Source organism: Ochlerotatus camptorhynchus, unplaced genomic scaffold (assembly GCF_037179485.1).
Source record: "Ochlerotatus camptorhynchus isolate MF236.1 unplaced genomic scaffold, CSIRO-AGI_Acam_v1.1 ptg000664l, whole genome shotgun sequence".
In the NCBI taxonomy this organism is placed as follows: Eukaryota; Metazoa; Arthropoda; class Insecta; order Diptera; family Culicidae; genus Ochlerotatus; species Ochlerotatus camptorhynchus.
The window spans coordinates 17124-35318 of NW_027041143.1; the positions used below are offsets into that span (position 1 = coordinate 17124).

General features: G+C 40.1%; 1 protein-coding gene across 1 annotated transcript in view; it reads right to left on the reverse strand.

The window, feature by feature from the left end:
• LOC135714556 (sushi, von Willebrand factor type A, EGF and pentraxin domain-containing protein 1-like) overlaps positions 1 to 18195 on the reverse strand; it is a gene marked incomplete at its 3' end in the record, with an annotated part of 45873 nt that overhangs the window by 14408 nt on the left and 13270 nt on the right. The window contains exons 3-10 of the mRNA XM_065237938.1: positions 3420 to 3494; positions 3257 to 3360; positions 1763 to 3196; positions 1500 to 1702; positions 1049 to 1430; positions 824 to 984; positions 565 to 767; positions 6 to 499 (exon numbers count right to left, since the gene is read on the reverse strand). Of these exons, the coding sequence (XP_065094010.1) occupies positions 6 to 499; positions 565 to 767; positions 824 to 984; positions 1049 to 1430; positions 1500 to 1702; positions 1763 to 3196; positions 3257 to 3360; positions 3420 to 3485 (3047 nt within the window). The remainder of the gene's footprint in view (positions 1 to 5; positions 500 to 564; positions 768 to 823; positions 985 to 1048; positions 1431 to 1499; positions 1703 to 1762; positions 3197 to 3256; positions 3361 to 3419; positions 3495 to 18195) is intronic.

The following is an 18195-nucleotide window of genomic DNA, read 5'->3' on the forward strand; positions in this document are numbered from 1 at the left end:
CTTACCCTGCTGTTCCATTGCTGATAAAAAGCTCATAGCCCGTATTGCATCCACACGAGTACGATCCTGGTGAGTTGATACACTTTTGTCTACAGCCACCATTCTTGTTTGAACACTCATTAATATCAATACAATCGATCCTTGTGCAGCCCATTACTTCTAATTTCAAGCACGGAGCTATCATAAAATCTTGAAGTCTAAATCTCACATATCGTGACTCAATCGGTATTGGTAGATTGAGAATAGATAGTGTGGGTTCTAGGATTCTAAATTCTACAGCTGTGCCATCAGGGTTCGCATAATCTTTGAACACATCAGTTATATCATTTGTATATTGAATACGAATAGCAGAAGTGAAAGCTAAGCTGCCATCGAATCGCTGTACTGACATAGTACGGAAACCTCTCATGATTGTTGGGGCTTTGAAATCAAGCAGTACCCAGTTGGCACCTGGATCCATAGAATTTCCACACCAACCAGCTGAATTCAGTCTCAACATCTGTAAATAGTAGAATTATGAGTTTAACTTGTTGATAAAAGCTAATAATATACGTTATTTCTTACCGACTTATCATACCCATCCTCAGTTGAAGATACGGATATGCTGTTATCGGAGACTCCACCAGTTGCTAAACCTAAGTCACCAACTGGTCTACACTCAGTGGACGCTGAGAAACCTGCTTTGCACTGGCAGTAGAATGATCCTGGTGTATTTACACATTCCGTAGATGCTAAATCGCATGGAGATGCTATGCATTCGTTGATATCTATTAAAAATACATGATTAGTGCCTTTAAAGTTCAAATAGTCTCATTAATTTTACCTTCACATGTTGGCAATGTATCGAATTCTTGATCAGCGCTGCATTTAACTATATTGGAACCAATCTGCTTATAACCTTTATAGCACTGAATACGTGCCTCATCACCGAAGAAATACTGACGAGTTCTATCCACAAAGAATCCATTTTCAATTTCTGGATAACTGGAAATAAATTAAAAGCAGTGTCGTTGAAATAGAACTTCAAACTTGATTATTCAGAAATTACTTAAAGCATCGCTTCCGAGTGCATGTAGGGACGAGACTACTCCAAGTTCCGTTCGACATGCAATTAAGCACAGGTTGACCGTTGCGCTGATAACCAGATTCGCATTCGTATCTGACGATTGTGCCGTAGCTGCGTCCACCTCCATTCAGAATGGTAACATTTGCGTGAGGAACTTCTTGCAGTAGTGGACATTGTGATGCTAAGCATGAGGGTTGTCGTTCCCAATTACCATCAGCCAAGCAGGAAATCTTTTCAATGGCATTGCCCGAAGCAAACGCAAATCCGGCATAGCATTGATACATTGCAAGACCACGGTATGTCACGTTTGAAGATCCAATCGAAAATCCGTTATCAATCTGAGGAACTGGACCACAGTATACCTCTATAATATATTAATAGTTACACTCTCTGAATCCAAATCGATTAAAAATTTATGTATGTTTTTATCTACCTTGACACTTGGGAATGTAGTCAACGCTCCAAGTTCCTCCGTTTTGACATTTCGTTACAATCTTGTTTTTGCCAGTTGCGAATTCTTGACCGATTGGGCATGTGAAAGTAATGATAGTCCCAAAAGCTGTATCGCGACTAGATGCTAGGGCTCCAAACCCAGGTTTTAAATCTGGACAATCCGCAGAAAATTGTGCTAACCATCTGGGAAATGATAGTCACATAAATTATTCAAGAAAACCCAATAAAATAACAGTATCTTACCCCTTGTCGTTATGTAAGGCATCAGTAATAAATTTTACTAGAATATTTCCTGAGGACGCTGTAAGTGTGATTTTTGGCACTGTATTTCCTGTGAAACCAAAATCAGGATGAAGACGCAGACCAGATGTGGAAGAGCCATCGAAAATCTGAACTTTATCGCTTTTGTGCACTTTAAAGTTTTTGAACCGTAAAGAAAGCGGGCCACCCATGGGGTTCTTGATCTTAAAAAAACATTCTTGATTATTAGGGTAGTTTGACAGATCATAAGCAGGAGAAGTAACAGTGCCGTTCAAAGCTGTTATAGTTGCTGCACATCCTTGTGTATACTTCATGCTGAATCCTTTTTTAGAGCCTCCGAGAGATGTTTTGAAAAATACGTATAATTGGTTGCCCGTAGAAATTATTACTCTATTACGATCGTTCAATGATGTACCAGTTAAACGGGTAATTGGTTTACTATGGGCATTATCTCCATCACGAATGAGAATAAAATCGCGATCTTCATTTAAGTTTAGATCATCAACTTCTAGTGAAATCACTCGGCCGTTCTGGGCTTTTATTATATATAAGCATTCAAGTCCACCTGGGTATGTTTTTGGATAACCTGGGCTATTCAGCATCTGCGCTTGGGTAGTTGCCTGCAACTTGCCTCCACATGTCTGAGGCTCAGTTTTCCATGTTGCTCTAAAACCTTTACGCTCAACGCTTCCGTCAGACGTAAATTTGATAATCATGAAATTTGACGCAGTGATGAATGGTTTACTGGTTAAATCGTTCTTACCAGACAGTGTGGCCAGCGACACCGCTTTGTTTTCAGTTCGACCTCCGACTAAAATCTGAACGATATCAAAGTTTTTTTCAGTATCAAATTCTTGGAATTGCAAAATTATGTTCGTGCCCTGAGGTCCTTCCAGTGTCCACTTACACCCTGCCAATGCTGGATACTTTTGAGGAAAATTTGGTGATTCAATAACATCTCCACCCGATTGCATGTGGAAATGACACGCGTTTGGACAGTCCAGCTCATCACTTCCATCTCCACAGTCATCATTTCCATCGCATTTGAATGCCTGGTTTATACAAGCCCCATTAGAGCATCGGACTGAATTTTGGGGACATGCAGGCCTTTTGCACATAAATGGCAACAAATTTTCACACGTTTCTAACTGCCAGGACTGCATGCTATTTACGTTTGAAGCCGCAACACATTCTCCAGCTGCAGGATCGGGTTGATTCAGAGCCCAAAATCCTGAATATTGCGAAACTAGTCCCCCTGCTGTAGATTCTAGTGTGTTTGTTCTGAGGTCATCTAATGAAGCAAGACCTAACCAATACATATTCGCCGTTCGTCCTCTAGACTCGCCAAAAAGAGCAATTTCTCTTGTTGCTTCATTCTCCTCAAACGATTCGATAGTTGCGAGCTCAGCACCATATCTATTATAAATGTAAAAATTTCAATCATAGAAATACAAGTGCAATTTAAGAATAAGCTACCGTTTACAAAGCTCAGCTGATTTTTCCCATGAGTGTTTTACACTAAAATATTTGTAGCAATTCAGCGCTCTCAGTTCCCAACCTATCGAACACGAAAATGGGTCCTGCGTAAAATATAATTTGAAGATCATATTTAAGTTTATCAAATTATTAATTGACATACCTCTGCTAATACTGTAATAAATACTGAAGCTAACAATATTATCTTATGTGCTACATGCCTAGCCATCCTTTATGTCTGAAAAGAAATAAACAAGAGAAAATGCAAGGTTAACTAACATTTTTTTAAATAATAATAAGCAACTGTTCCAAGCGTTAGGCGGGATTGATATTCAAAAAGCTGACACAAAAGGTGATCAGTCATTTGGGATACATCGGAAAATTGCACAAAAGGTCCTGCCTACAAACCACGGGGACATTTTTAGAGATTCTAAGCAGACAACTGAACAAGAAAGGAAGGATGAATGTGAAGAAGGAAAACATATAACAGGATGAAGATCAAAAAAGGTGAACTACACAATTAGAAATAACTAATTTTACACGGGACGGAATCCGTCTTTGACATAAAAGATGAGGCGTAAACAAACATGTCATGAGTGCTCCGAGACTGAAAAGTTCGTTGCTCGACGAAAAGTACGTTTGATTTAAATAAGTTTGATTGATCCTTGTTTGGATCCTTGATTCGCGTCTGTTATGACTCAAATTTATGTCAAAATTGTCGCTCGTATGTGTGAGGGACCTTTCTAAGTGAGTAGGCGGAGAAAATTTATACTGTCATGTAAAGAAGGTGAAGCTAATGAAGAACGAAAAACGGATAGCGGATGGAAAGCATAATGAGAAACAACGTGAATTGTTGCGGTGCCGGTTGTGTAGTGGTAAGCGTGATTGCCTCTCACCCCAGCAGGCCTGGGTTCAATCCCAGTCGGCGCCACCGGGATGTTCTGAGGCATAACATCTCTGAACACGCCTTCCTTCGGAAGAGAAGTAAAGCCGTTGGTCCCCGGTTCATGATTTGATGGTCGATATGTAGGGTCCAGGTGTGGGAGCTGCCTCCCTAGCGTCGGTAGCAAGGCGTGATCAGAGATGTTATGCCTCAGAACATCCCGGCGGCGCCGACTGGGATTGGACCCAGGCCTGCTGGAGTGAGAGGTAATCACTCTTACCACTACACCACCGGTGCCGCTACCGAAGGAAAAGACATTAAAACGTAGGAGCGGAAAACAAGGCAATGGAAATAAAGAAGGATGAAGGAATGAAGAAAATAAACAGAACCATGGAAAGAACAAAGAAGAAAATAGATCAAAGAGTGGATTTAGAAGAATACCAAGAACCAACAAAATATCAGAAGAAGTGAAGAAGATACAAGAAGACGTATACGATACGCAGTTAATTCAGCAATGGAGAAGATGAAGCAGACCTGTCAACAAAATGTCAAGATAAGAGAATTAAAAAAGAATTATCACAATTCATATGACATGATGTATAGCATAGCATAGCATAGCATATGCGATTGTACAAATCGTGGGTGGCTATATAATGGTCAACTAATACGTTTTGCAGAAAATATCGAGTGTTGACGCAGAAAATATCACTTGGGATTAGTGATTTTCCCCACAAGAAAATAAAATCTACAATACAAGCATCGCATTATACACCTGGCCACATCCTTACAATCGCATGGGAAGGGAGGGAAAGTTAATCCAACATCTACTTAAGAAGGTGCAGGGAACCCATACTACCTTCATAGGTGTCACAGGAAGGAAAGAGTTGTGTTAGTGGGAGGGTGAATGATTTGGCAACTCTATTCGTCAATATAGAGCATTTGATAAATCAGTGACAAAAAATAAAATATAAATTCATATGACATGATGCAAGCATGCAAAATGTCAAGAATTATCACAATTCATATGACATGATGCAAGCATACAAAATGTCAATAATTAAAATAAAGTTAAGGGTTCTGTACAAAGCACGACCGCATTGTTGACGTAGAACTACGAGACTATTTTGTTGTTCCATTTAATATTTAATAATTATATAAATACTCTCAGATTTTTTTTAAGTTCTCATAAAAACTCTCTTTACGTTTTTCTCGGAATTTATTAAAAAATATTCATTAGAAATTACCCTATAATCCTCTTTACAATCGTCATGTTATTTCACACAGAACCAACTCATAATTTTACTTTAAACTTAAACAATTGACTTGGCGTTGTAGTAACTCTATAAAAATACTTCTAAGAACTCTATTGGAATTTGTATCTTACATACATTATTATCTCTAGAATCCATCTCACTGCGTCCTAGCAAGAAGTACGGTCGACTTGTTTCGCGCTCCGTTGTTTTGGAAGTTTTCTCGGTATTCGCTTGATATAAATTATCAGTTTTTTTTCTCACTAAGTGACTCCTGGCATAGTTCCCGGTAAATTGATCGAAAAGTGAGTTTTTTTTAGTAGAAAGTGTCATTTTCGGAAAGAGTAATCCGTGCTATTGGAAATTCGCGAACCAATTTGGGCATCATCGTTGCGTGGTCACGCATACGCGCTTACGCATACCCACGCACGTATCATCATCATCGAGTGTGAGCACCCGTTTCTACATCTTCATCGTTCATCAATCATCGTGCGCCTGTGTGCGCTGAGTGCCGCGCCTCGATCAAGTGCACCACAGCGAAGGTCATCCACGCTGCGCGTCGCTTCCCAGTCATCTGTGTGAACGCCTACACATATAACGCTCGGTGGTAGTAGTATAGGATTATCAGATAAGTTTTTTTTTTTTTTTGTTTCTTTTCCTCCCCCATTAGTTAAATTTTCATTTTGTATTTCTGTGTTTGTACTGTTTTCTGTGTATTGTGTCTGTGCGTTCAGTGGGAGAGCATTTTGCGCTCCCACTAGTTGAACAAAATGGATGTTTTGTCAGAAGACGACATGGATGACCATTCATCTAAGAAAAATGATGATGTCATCCATGGTTCGTCGTCTCAGTCTGACAATGGGCAGGCTGAGAAAAGCTCCAGATTGCGGGCCTACCCGAATGACTCGACTGGCCCATGGGTTGTCTATTTTCAGCCCAAAAACAAACCCTTGAATGTTGTTCAGATATCTGATGATCTGACAAAGCGATTCTCTGCCGTGACCGAAATAACGAAGGTTAGGCACAACAAACTTCGTGTGACCGTCGCTAACCTGAAACAGGCCAATGAAATTGCTGTTTCCCAGTTTTTCACACTGGAATATAGGGTGTACATTCCAGCCTCTGATGTGGAGATCGAAGGCGTGGTCACTGAGGCGAGCCTGAACCCCGAGATACTGGAGAAGCAAGCGGTTGGCCGATTTAAGAAACCCTTGCTTCCTCCGGTAAAGATACTGGCCGTTCATAGAATGAAGTCAGTATCGCTCAGCGAGGGTAAAAAGAGTTTTACCCCCACAGACTCGTTTCGGGTGACCTTTTCTGGATCTGCCCTTCCTCAATACATCGAGCTGGGAAAACTTCGTCTTCCTGTGCGGTTGTTTGTACCTCGGGTCATGAACTACCAGAATTGTAAGCGGTTGGGACATACGGCCTCCCACTGCGGCAACAAGGCACGCTGCTCCACATGCGGGGAGAAGCATGAGGATGGCGCCTGCGCAGCTACTGCACCAAAATGCGTGTACTGCAACGGAACTCCTCCTCATGCTCTCTCGTCGTGCCCGGCGTACAAACAGCTCGGGGACAAAATGAAACGCTCCCTCAAGGAACGTTCCAGGCGGTCTTTTGCAGAAATGCTTAAGACAGCCCCGCCATCGACCAATGACAAAAATCCCTTTTCTCTTTTGTCAGATGACGAGACTGACTCTGACTTGGCTGAGGAGGGAACTTCTTTCAGTTTTCCGGAAGGTTCTGCACGGAAACGAAAGCGCATCCGTTCGCGGATTGTTGCAAATAAAGAACCCCAAATCAGCTTGCCCAAATCAAGGAGTGGTGGAAAAAAGGAGACTTCTACTCCTCCTGGATTCCGCAGAACTGACTATATCCAGGATTTTCCACCTCTTCCGGGGACATCCAAAACCCCTGATGCCCCAATTTTAAGAACAGAAACCCCTTCTTCATCTGGGTTGTTCTCATTTGATGACATTGTGAACGGTATTCTCAAATACCTCAACATTTCTGATCCTCTGAAAAGCATTGTCCTCACATTGCTTCCCACTGTGAAATCCTTCTTGAACCAATTGACTTCAAAATGGCCCCTTCTTGCAGCTATCATCTCCTTCGATGGATAATTTTCCAAACGAGGTCGGGGATTTGATCACTGTTCTACAGTGGAATTGTCGAAGTCTTATTCCGAAATTAGATTCGTTCAAGTATTTAGTCCATAACAATAATTGCGATGCATTTGCCCTCTGTGAAACATGGCTCTCTTCAGAAATTGATCTCCCTTTTTATGATTTTAACATTATTCGATTGGATCGTGAGGATTCACGTGGAGGAGGGGTACTATTGGGGATCAAAAAGTGCCATTCCTTCTATAGAGTGAATCTTCCCGAATTCCCCGGTATTGAAGTTGTCGCATGTCAGGCTACCATTAAAGGTAAGAGCCTTTGTATTGCTTCTGTATATATTGCTCCTAGAGTCTCTGTTAATCGCAAACAACTTTTCGACATATGTGCGGTACTTCCCGCTCCATGGTTGATCATGGGAGATTTTAACTCCCACGGTAAAGGCTGGGGGGAGCTGTACGATGATAACCGTTCTACTTTGATTTATGATCTCTGCGACAACTTCAACATGACAATACTTAACAATGGAGAAGTAACACGTTTGGCTGGTCCATCCTCGAATGGTAGCAGATTAGACCTCACCTTTTGCTCTAATTCACTATCGTTGGATTGCACTTGGCATGCAATCCAGGATCCGCACGGTAGTGATCATCTGCCGATCAAAATTTCGATTGCCAGTGGGTTCAACTCGTCAGAATCCGTTAACGTCGCGTATGATCTAACCCGTAACATCGATTGGACTAAGTTCCAATCCGCGATAGGCGATGCAGTATCGTCAGTGGAAGAGCTTCCGCCGTTGGAGGAATATAATTTCCTCTCTAGTCTCATCGTCGACAGCGCACTTCAAGCTCAAACACGACCGGTGCCGCGATCGTCAATTCGTAAGAAAACACCATCCTGGTGGGATCAACAATGCACGGAGGTTTACCGTAAAAAGTCCGACGCGTTTAAAATTTTTCGGAAACGCGGAACACGCGAGCATTTCGACGCATACACATCTCTTGAACGCGAACTCAAGAGCCTCATCAAGGCCAAAAAACGGGGTTACTGGCGGCAGTTTGTAGACGGATTGTCGTGCGAAACGTCTATGAATACGCTTTGGAGTACGGCGCGAAGAATGCGTAACCGGTCTACTAACAACGAAAGCGAGGAATGCTCGGATCAATGGATTCTTAAATTCGCGCGAAAAGTGTGTCCGGATTCCGTGCCGTCGCAGTTGATTCCTCGTGAAACCGAGAATTCGGTAGACGACATCAGTCAGCCTTTTTCAATGGTGGAACTTTTACTCGCTCTCCTTTCGTGTAGCAATTCTGCCCCGGGATCTGATAGAATCAAGTTCAACTTGCTGAAAAACCTCCCAGACGTTGCTAAGAGGCGCATGTTGAACTTGTACAATCAGTTCTTGGAGCTTAATATTGTTCCCGACGATTGGAGACGAGTAAGGGTGATAGCCATTAAAAAGCCTGATAAACCCGCGTCGGATCACAATTCGTATCGGCCCATCGCGATGCTGGCGTGTATTCGGAAATTGATGGAGAAAATGATCCTTTTTCGCCTCGACAAATGGGTTGAGACGAACCACCTTCTTTCAGATACTCAATTTGGTTTCCGTAGGGGCAAGGGAACGAACGACTGTCTCGCGTTGCTTTCCTCGGAAATTCAGTTAGCTTTTGCTAAGAAAGAGCAAATGGCTTCTGTGTTCTTGGATATCAAGGGGGCTTTTGATTCAGTATCCGTTGAAGTTCTTTCAGAGAAACTCCACGCTTGTGGATTGTCTCCATTAATGAATAATTTGTTGTACAATTTTCTGTCAGAAAAACATATGAGCTTTTCTCATGGAAACTCTACAGCTTTTCGATTTAGCTACATGGGTCTCCCCCAAGGCTCATGTTTAAGCCCCCTTTTGTACAATTTCTACGTTAGAGAAATTGACAATTGTCTTAATGACAATTGCACGTTGAGACAACTTGCAGATGACGGCGTAGTGTCTATCACAGGGCCAAAAGAGGTTGACCTGCAAGGACCCTTACAGGATACCTTGGACAATTTGTCTACTTGGGCTATTCAGCTGGGTATCGAATTCTCCACGGAGAAAACTGAGTTGGTCGTTTTTTCTAGGAAGCATAGCCCAGCACAACCGAAGCTTCAACTTTTGGGTAAACCGATCACTCATTCCATGTCTTTCAAATATCTTGGGGTCTGGTTCGATTCCAAATGCACCTGGAGATCCCACATTGAGTATCTGAGACGAAAATGCCAACCAAGGATCAATTTCCTTCGATCAATTACCGGAACGTGGTGGGGAGCCCATCCACAAGATCTTCTGACGTTGTACCGGACAACGATTTTATCGGTTCTAGAATATGGTAGTTTTTGTTTTCAGTCGGCAGCTAAAACTCACATCATCAAGCTGGAACGGATCCAGTATCGTTGTCTTCATATCGCGTTAGGATGCATGCACTCGACTCATACGATGAGTCTCGAAGTGCTGGCGGGCATGTTGCCACTATCCGTCCGTTTTTCAGAGTTATCTCTGAGGCTCCTCACCCGTTGTGAAGTAATGAACCCACTGGTGATCGAAAACTTTGAGAAGCTTCTGGAGCTAAATCCTCAAACATGTTTTATGACTTTGTACTACCTTTATTTAACACAGGATGTCAGCCCTTCAAGAAATATTCCCAATCGTGTAGTCTTCTCCGATTTCGGCAATTCAGTGAATTTTGATTTATCTATGACGCAGGAAATCCGCGGAATTCCAGAGCATCATCGTCCTATGATTGCTCCGTCATTATACGCTGCAAAGTTTGGCCATGTTGATTCTGCACGAACGTTTTTCACAGATGGATCTCTAATAGAGGAGTCCGCTGGTTTTGGTGTATTTAATGAATTTCATAGCGCCTCTCGAAAACTTGAAGCTCCTTGTTCTGTGTATGTGGCTGAACTGGCAGCAATTCACTACACTTTGGAAACTATTGCTTCATTTCTTCCACACCACTACTTTATTTTTACGGATAGTCTCAGTTCTGTCGAGGCTATCCGTTCCATTAGGCCGGTAAAGCACTTCTCGTATTTTCTCTTGAAAATACGAGAACTGCTTAGTGCTTTATCCGTGCGCTCTTTCATCATCACCTTCGCGTGGGTCCCTTCGCATTGCTCAATTTTGGGCAATGAGAAGGCGGATTCACTTGCGAAGGTGGGCGCTATGGAAGGCGACATTTATGATCGACAGATCGCCTATAGTGAATTTTTCTCTATTTATCGTCAGCAGTCGCTCGTTAGCTGGCAACATCAATGGAGTGAAGGGAGCTTGGGACGATGGCTACATTCAATTATCCCTAAGGTGTCGAAGTTTGCATGGTTCAAAGGGTTGGACTTGAGTCGAGACTTCATACGCGTGATGTCTCGTCTCATGTCCAATCACTATTGTCTAAACGCTCACTTGTTCCGTGTGGGGTTGGGAGACAGCAATCTCTGTGAATGTGGACAAGGTTACCAGGACGCTGATCACATCCTTTGGTCTTGTGCGGAGTATCGTGGAGTCAGATCACATTTTTATGATTCCCTTCGGGCTCGAGGTAGACAACCTAATGTTCCAGTTCGGGATATTTTGGCTAGACGCGATCTGGAGTTTATGAAACTCATATATGTTTACTTTAAGGATATTAACCTTAGATTGTAAGTTTGATTAACCGTGTGTTTAGTTTGTATTTTGTACGTGTGGGGTTTTTTTTTCTCAATGTTTTTCAAGATGAATAGAAATAACTTCATGCTTTAGGATTAAGTAAATAGTTGTATCGTAAACCACATTTCAAACCTCCTTCTTCCCTTTTCCCATCCAAAAAATTGTAAATCTCCACTAACCTCGAGACAACCGCGAGTACTCGGTCCAGTTCCTTTAACTTTAAATTTAAGACAGCAATAATGTATAACGCAAAGGATAACTCGGCTCTGTAAAGTTTATTCGATTGAGCCTGTACAAATAAAGTTAATATAAAAAAAAATCTCTAGAATCCTTTGGAATTTTCATCAAAATTATCGATTAAGTTCTTCAAATAAATTCTAGTAGTTGAGAAGAATATTATTTTCCAAAGAGAGGACGAAGTATATTTTTCCCCGGTTCATCGTCGAAATTCACGGACTTCTCTCGGTGATTTATAATTTCCTGCTTTTCCCGATTTCCCGGTTCACTGGTCACTCTGTTCCCAGTATACAATAGGTCTTATTCATCTGAACAACATTACTAAGAGATAGCAATCTCCTATCTAGTCGAAAAAGAGAAAACGAAACTCAGTCCGCATCATGCTCTCTTGCCGTGCGGATATATGTATTTGCTTTTTGCTGAAGGAAGTGTTACTGCTACCTTAAGCTGCAACAAATTTAAACAGCACTTTTTGGTGCTCAATATACCTGTAAATTTTCTACCTTGTTCGACTCTTATTCCTCTTCGATCCTTGTTTGTACCCGAAGTAATCCTGCTTGGATATCGAATTGGAAAATTCCTCTTCGATCCTTCAGATTCTTATAGTAATCTGCTTGGGAGTCGATTTGGATAAACGTTTTACTGCCGCCATGGTGCCTAAGCGCAAACGAAAGGGGCAATCTCTTGATCCCCATTCTGATTAAATTAATTTTAGCATTCAATTTGATTTGCCCACGGATGATGAGAATGATCCGTCATCCAGAAAAAAAATCTAATAAACTTTCCCGGCTTAATGCCAAAAAGGAAAAGATTTTCCATATTGTGATAACCACTTCCGATTTCCATGCTCTCCGTATGGAACTTTTGAACTTCGTGAAATTCTAGTTTTCACTATAAATTGGCCGTCGGGGTAAACGCCGTGTATTGGCTGAAACCTTGAACGGATTCAAATGTCTTCTCAAGTATCTTACTGAGAAGCAGCATATTTTTTTTACTTACGACACCAAAACTGAACGTGTGTTCAAGGTTGTCATGAAAGGTCTGTCCAGTGGTGAATCCCTGGATCAGATCAAAAATGAACTGGTAAAATTACTTGGAGTTCTGCGAGTCCAAGTAATCAAAATGAAACTAAAATCCCGTCCAGGCGATTCACGCAACGGGGTTTTTAATGATGACAACTTCAAGGCCTTAGAAAAAGCTAGCCTTATGCTCCATGTCCGACTGAAGTGGGAACACTTCAGGAAGACTGAAGGAAGTTTTCAAAACCTCACCCAGTGTCGTAAGTGCCAGCAATAATGGGGTCACGAAAAAAAAAAATACTACATGTCAGCTAAATGCATGAATTGTGGTGATTCCTCTCATGCAAAGGACGAATTCCTGTGAAGGAAGATCCTAAGAAATTTGAAAGTTCAAATTGTGATGAAACCCACAAATCAAATTTTTGGGAGTGTAAGACTACAATCTCGTTCTAAGCGATAGATAGAAAACGCTCCACGTTCCTGACCAGGTACAAATTCCTCTGCTGTTAAGAACGGTCAGCGAGATGCAAGTTTGCTTTCTTCAATAAGTAAACTTTTTGAAAAGATAATTTTGAATAGAATGATGCTTCCCATCTATACGAATTCAATTTTTGCAGATGAGCAGTTTGTATTTCGCCATGGGCATTCAACTACTCATCAGTTCTTAAGAGCTACCAATTTAACTCGTGCAAACAAATCTGATCGCTGCTCAACTGGAGTTGCTCTTCTAGACATAAAAAAAGCATTCGACAGTGTTTGGCATGAAGATTTGATTGCTTAATTGAAAAAGCTAAATTTTCCACATTACATTAAATGAAATTAGTTCAAAATTATTTAACTGACAGAACTCTGCAGGTAAATTATCAAAATTCCAAATCTGAACGACTACCAGTTAGAGCGGAGTTCCTCAGAGTAGCATTCTTGGGCCTATATTGTATAACATTTTCACTTCGGACCTCCCTGATTTGCCTCAGGGTTGCCACAAATCTGTTATTTGTTATTGTTATGTTATTGCAGCAGACTACAGAAAAGTTTAGATATTTTCTCTTCTTATTAACAAAAAATGGAAGATTTCTCCCAACGCTTCAAAAACTCAACTTTAATATTTTCACATAAACCTAGAGCTTCCTTTTTGAAATCTAGTTGTAGTCACATAGTCACTATAAACGGAGTTCCAATTTCCTGGTCAAACCAAGTAAAATATATTGGATTAGTACTAGACCAAAAATTAAGTTTTAAAGATCATCTTAAGGGTTTTCAAGCCAAATGTAACAAATATATAGAATGTTATGTTGTCCTCTTTTATACACGAAATCCAAACTTTGCCTGACGAATAATCTTCTAATAGTTATTTAAAAAAGTTTTTAGACCTGCCATGCTTTGCCCTGTGCCAATATGGTCTAGTTGTTGCACTACGAGGAAAAAAGCACTTCAAAGGATTCAGAACAAAGTTTTGAAGATGATTTTGAAGTTGCCTCCCTGGTGCAGTAATACCGAAGTACATAGAACTTCGAATGTTGAGACTTCAGAACAAAAGTCCAACAAAATAGTTAATAATTTCAGGCAAAATTCGCTGCAATCCTCAATTAGTTCCCTTTTTAATTATATAAGATTTAGTTTTAGTTCTTAGTTTTAAGATGTCAATTGTTATACTGAAATGCAGGTTTAAAACACCTGTTTAAAATACTGAATTGCCTAGGCAGGAACAACTTAGATATATATCATAACAATTAAGGCTGGTAAGTTTCTGTAGTAGCTGGAGCACCTAGGTTAAAATGAAATGTAATTAATTTAGAATTTTGAACAAATAAAGAGTGAAACAAAAAAAAACGAAACTAGCTCATAGAATGAGTAACTTTTGCCCATTCGTAAGGAAACATTTCTAAAAGCGTTGGACACTCAGTACATGAGAAACTTAAGTAAAAGTGACTCACTGAATAAGATTCGTTTTCAGTTAATGTAAATTGCTTAAGCAAGCCTTTTGAATCAAATGTTACTAGCGCTGTATAGTGAGTGAATTCTGAACTATGAGGCCAATCATGCGATAGATATTGTCCATCACAATAACTTCACTGAATACACAAGCCTGCTTTCTGACCGTACTGTTCAGTTAAAACATGGAATTTGATACACTGAGCTTGACTATCCACTATCCAATTTCTACACCCAACCGCGGATATAAGATTTGCTTACAATTATGGGGATTCATCATCAGAGGATTTTAGTGGAGACCGCATGAACCGAGGATGCGATATACCGAGCTGCATTCCAATGCAAGAAAATGAAGAAAGAAAAATGCGGAGAGTCAGGGAAATTAATCATATCGAAAAAAAAACTGCCGACTGGGGGACTCGAACCACGAACGTTGCGATTATGAAACCTGTGCTTGCACATTCACGTTAAAAATCTGACGTGGTCAGCTCCAAATCATCAAAACGTTGAAATCTACAGTGTGCATCGTCCGTAACCGTTGTCTCCGGCAAGTTTAAGTTCGTTTTAGCTCATAAATTTTCAAATTTGGGCTGGACAGTATACCTAGGTTTTCGCTATAAACAAGACGATGGACTGGAAGATGTACAAACAACAGTGCCTGTTAAACACATTTTACCGTTCATTAGAGCACACAAAGGGCCCATGATGATTTAACCAGATTTGGAAAGCTGCCACTACAGTGCGAAGTGAGAAAAAGCTTCTGCACGAAGTAAGAAGGAACTTCCAGTGAAATCAAATTTTCGTTTTCAAGGAAACTATAAGAAACTTCCAGCGAAAACTGGTAGAAATTTATTTTAATCCACCTAACTGCCCATTCCGCCCAATAGAGAAATATTGGACAATTAGCAACGAGAGAAAATGGAGGGGATTTCGAAGAAATTCATTATTTTATCAGATCGTCGGAATAATTTTGTGATGTTTTGTAATAATAAAGCTTTATTTTAAATACGTTGAGGACAAGATTGATAGATTTTGCAACAAAAATCAGCAATGTAACGGCCATTTGTAGATAAACCATGCCTTTAAACCAATCCCAAGATATACATGATTTCTTACTTCCGGACTCTTACTGTCTCACACTTCAAACAATATACATATGTAGTGAACCTAGCTGATTCCTCGAGCCTCTCTGTTATCGAACAAATTATAAAGTCAACTGTTGCCCTGAACCTACTTTTAATTAGACAGGGGAAATGGCTCGGATGTTGGCCTATGATTTTAAAGATTGGGTCGATCGATAAAAATCTCCTGATCTTAAATTTTTATTAGAACAAAAAAAAATGTCAAAAACTGTATTCTTTTGGCCCAATATTATACATGCTTTGGCTGACATTAGGGACTATAAGCCTAAATCTAACTCATCAACACATCAGCCGAGACCAATGGCTTACTTTCTTTAGGAAGGACGACGGGACCAGAGAACTCTGAGATTCTCATGAAGTTTGAGGGCGTTAGCGAGAGGTTAGTAGTGTTACCAGTAGACTGACCCACATTCATATGGGGGAAATTTTTTATCATTTTTTTTTTTTTCAAAGGGCCAACCCCTAGATTTGTGCCATTAAAACCACACTCTGAAAATTTTAGCTCATTCGGTGTAACACGAGCTGGGGCTTTTGATTTAAAACTTATATGGGAATATTGGTTGAAATGAATGGAGAAATAACTGGTTCCGCAAACTCGATTAAGCTTAGAATTTTAGCACACGTAGCTTGAACTATAAGGAACAACTTTGTTGAGGACAGCATCAGGATTCAAGTTAGTATTATGGAGATATTAATTAATTGTGGGCATTCTGCTCGTATATTGCAACAAAATACAGGCAGCTTATGCAACATATCAACTAGATTAACACTGAAAATAAAAGTACATATTTTCCACAGGCCAACATCCAGGCTCGTGTCTTTTGGTGAAATAACCACTTTTTCAGCTTTTTTTGACGTTACACGGGCTGGCGCTTTTGGTTTAATATGGGAGATTTGGTTGAAATTTTTATACACAAAATGCTCATATACATTCAAAAGCGAATATTTCAAAAAAAAAACTAACTGGATTTATTATGCAATCTTCAGAAAATTTGTTGCTCATTAATTGAACTACAAGTTTTGAAAATCTGAATCAAATCGAGAATAAGGAAACTTATGTTATGATCGATAGAGTGTAGGAGTATTATTTTGTCATGTATTTTATCCAAATTCCCCAAACAAAATTCAAACAAAAAGCGCCAGCTCGTGTTACATCAGAATGAGCTGAAATTTTGGAAAATTAGAACTTTAATTTTGTGGGCCAGTCTAGTCACCAGGTAGAACCGTAATGTGCTACTCCATCCGGGAGTTGGCTGGGTGTTGTCTAGTGCTAAATTTTCAGTCTGTGTAGCCTCATATCGAAGACGATGTCAACTGTCTATGTTTTTAAATTCCCAACAGCCTCGTCTGGGATTAAATCCAGACCCACTACTGCTGTGAAAGGCAGCCACGCTTACCACCGGATCTGTTAGCATATCAGTTGGAATTCTATTCCCCAAAAGCAAGCCTTCTTGTCTGCATTATAAGGCTAATCATCATATGAATTTGAATAAATTAAAATAGGTCACTTGTAGAAACTAAACATAACGGACGAGCGTATTTGCTTCTATTTTGTCCATGTCACTGATGTACCAATTTTATAGCTTCAATCATCTGTTTCCTTTTCTGTATGATTGACCGCCATACATTCGTACCTTAGCAGCAAGGAAAATGGTTATATGTCTTGTTGTAAATTTCCCTAGCCATAAATATAGTGAGAATGAATATGACATATCTAATTAACATCGACTTATTGCACGCATATATTCTACAAATGAGTGTGATAGAAACGCACTGCTTGGCACATATGATGGAAGCTCTGCAGTGGATATCGCATTTATCGTAGTAACAATTATTTAAAAACTTCAACGTGCTATCCTGGTTTGGTTCTGTAAATTCAATCTCACGTATTCATACTGTTTAGCTATCATTGAATAAATTATCAAAACATTCGGCACATTAGCATATGAACGCTGAAAGTCTTCTCTGGCACATTTTTTTTACCTGCGCGCAGCTACGACGGCGACGATATTCCACACCTGTAAAAGGTATGCACGCAGGCGAAAGAAAGTGGCGATCAGGAACCGTTAGATTGATACAACACTACGACAATCAAATACTTATTACTCATGCTTGTATCGACACATTCGGTAAAGCTCCATATGAATGACATTCTTTCGTTAGTGTGACATCAACCAAAAGAATTTCGCGACGTGAAAGAGATGTTTCAGGGGACGGACAACTACAGCTAATTTCCTACTACCCTACTTAATATAGCCCACAGCAAAGTTATGAATGGATTGATCAATATACTAAAATATATGCAATAGTGCATTGCTTTTTATAGCAGCTTTTATTTCACATGGTTCCACACCAAAACTTAGAGCAACATTTTAAACCGCAGTTAAAAACCTCTATAATAAAGAAAAATAAAATACACGGTTAAATCAAATTTGAACTAATCCTAAGGCCTCATTGGTGAAATCGAAACGAAGTGTTTTTTGTATGAATGCTTGTATGAAAACAGTCGTTACAACTTGGTTCCATAATGTGGCCCCAGCTATCAATAGATTCAATTTGATAACTGATTTTGATTTCATAATATTAGACTTGGGTAGTGAACCGATGCGGTACCGGACAGTTTCTATTGCAGTTCACTTAAATGTGTGATTTTTTAATGAATCGGATGTTC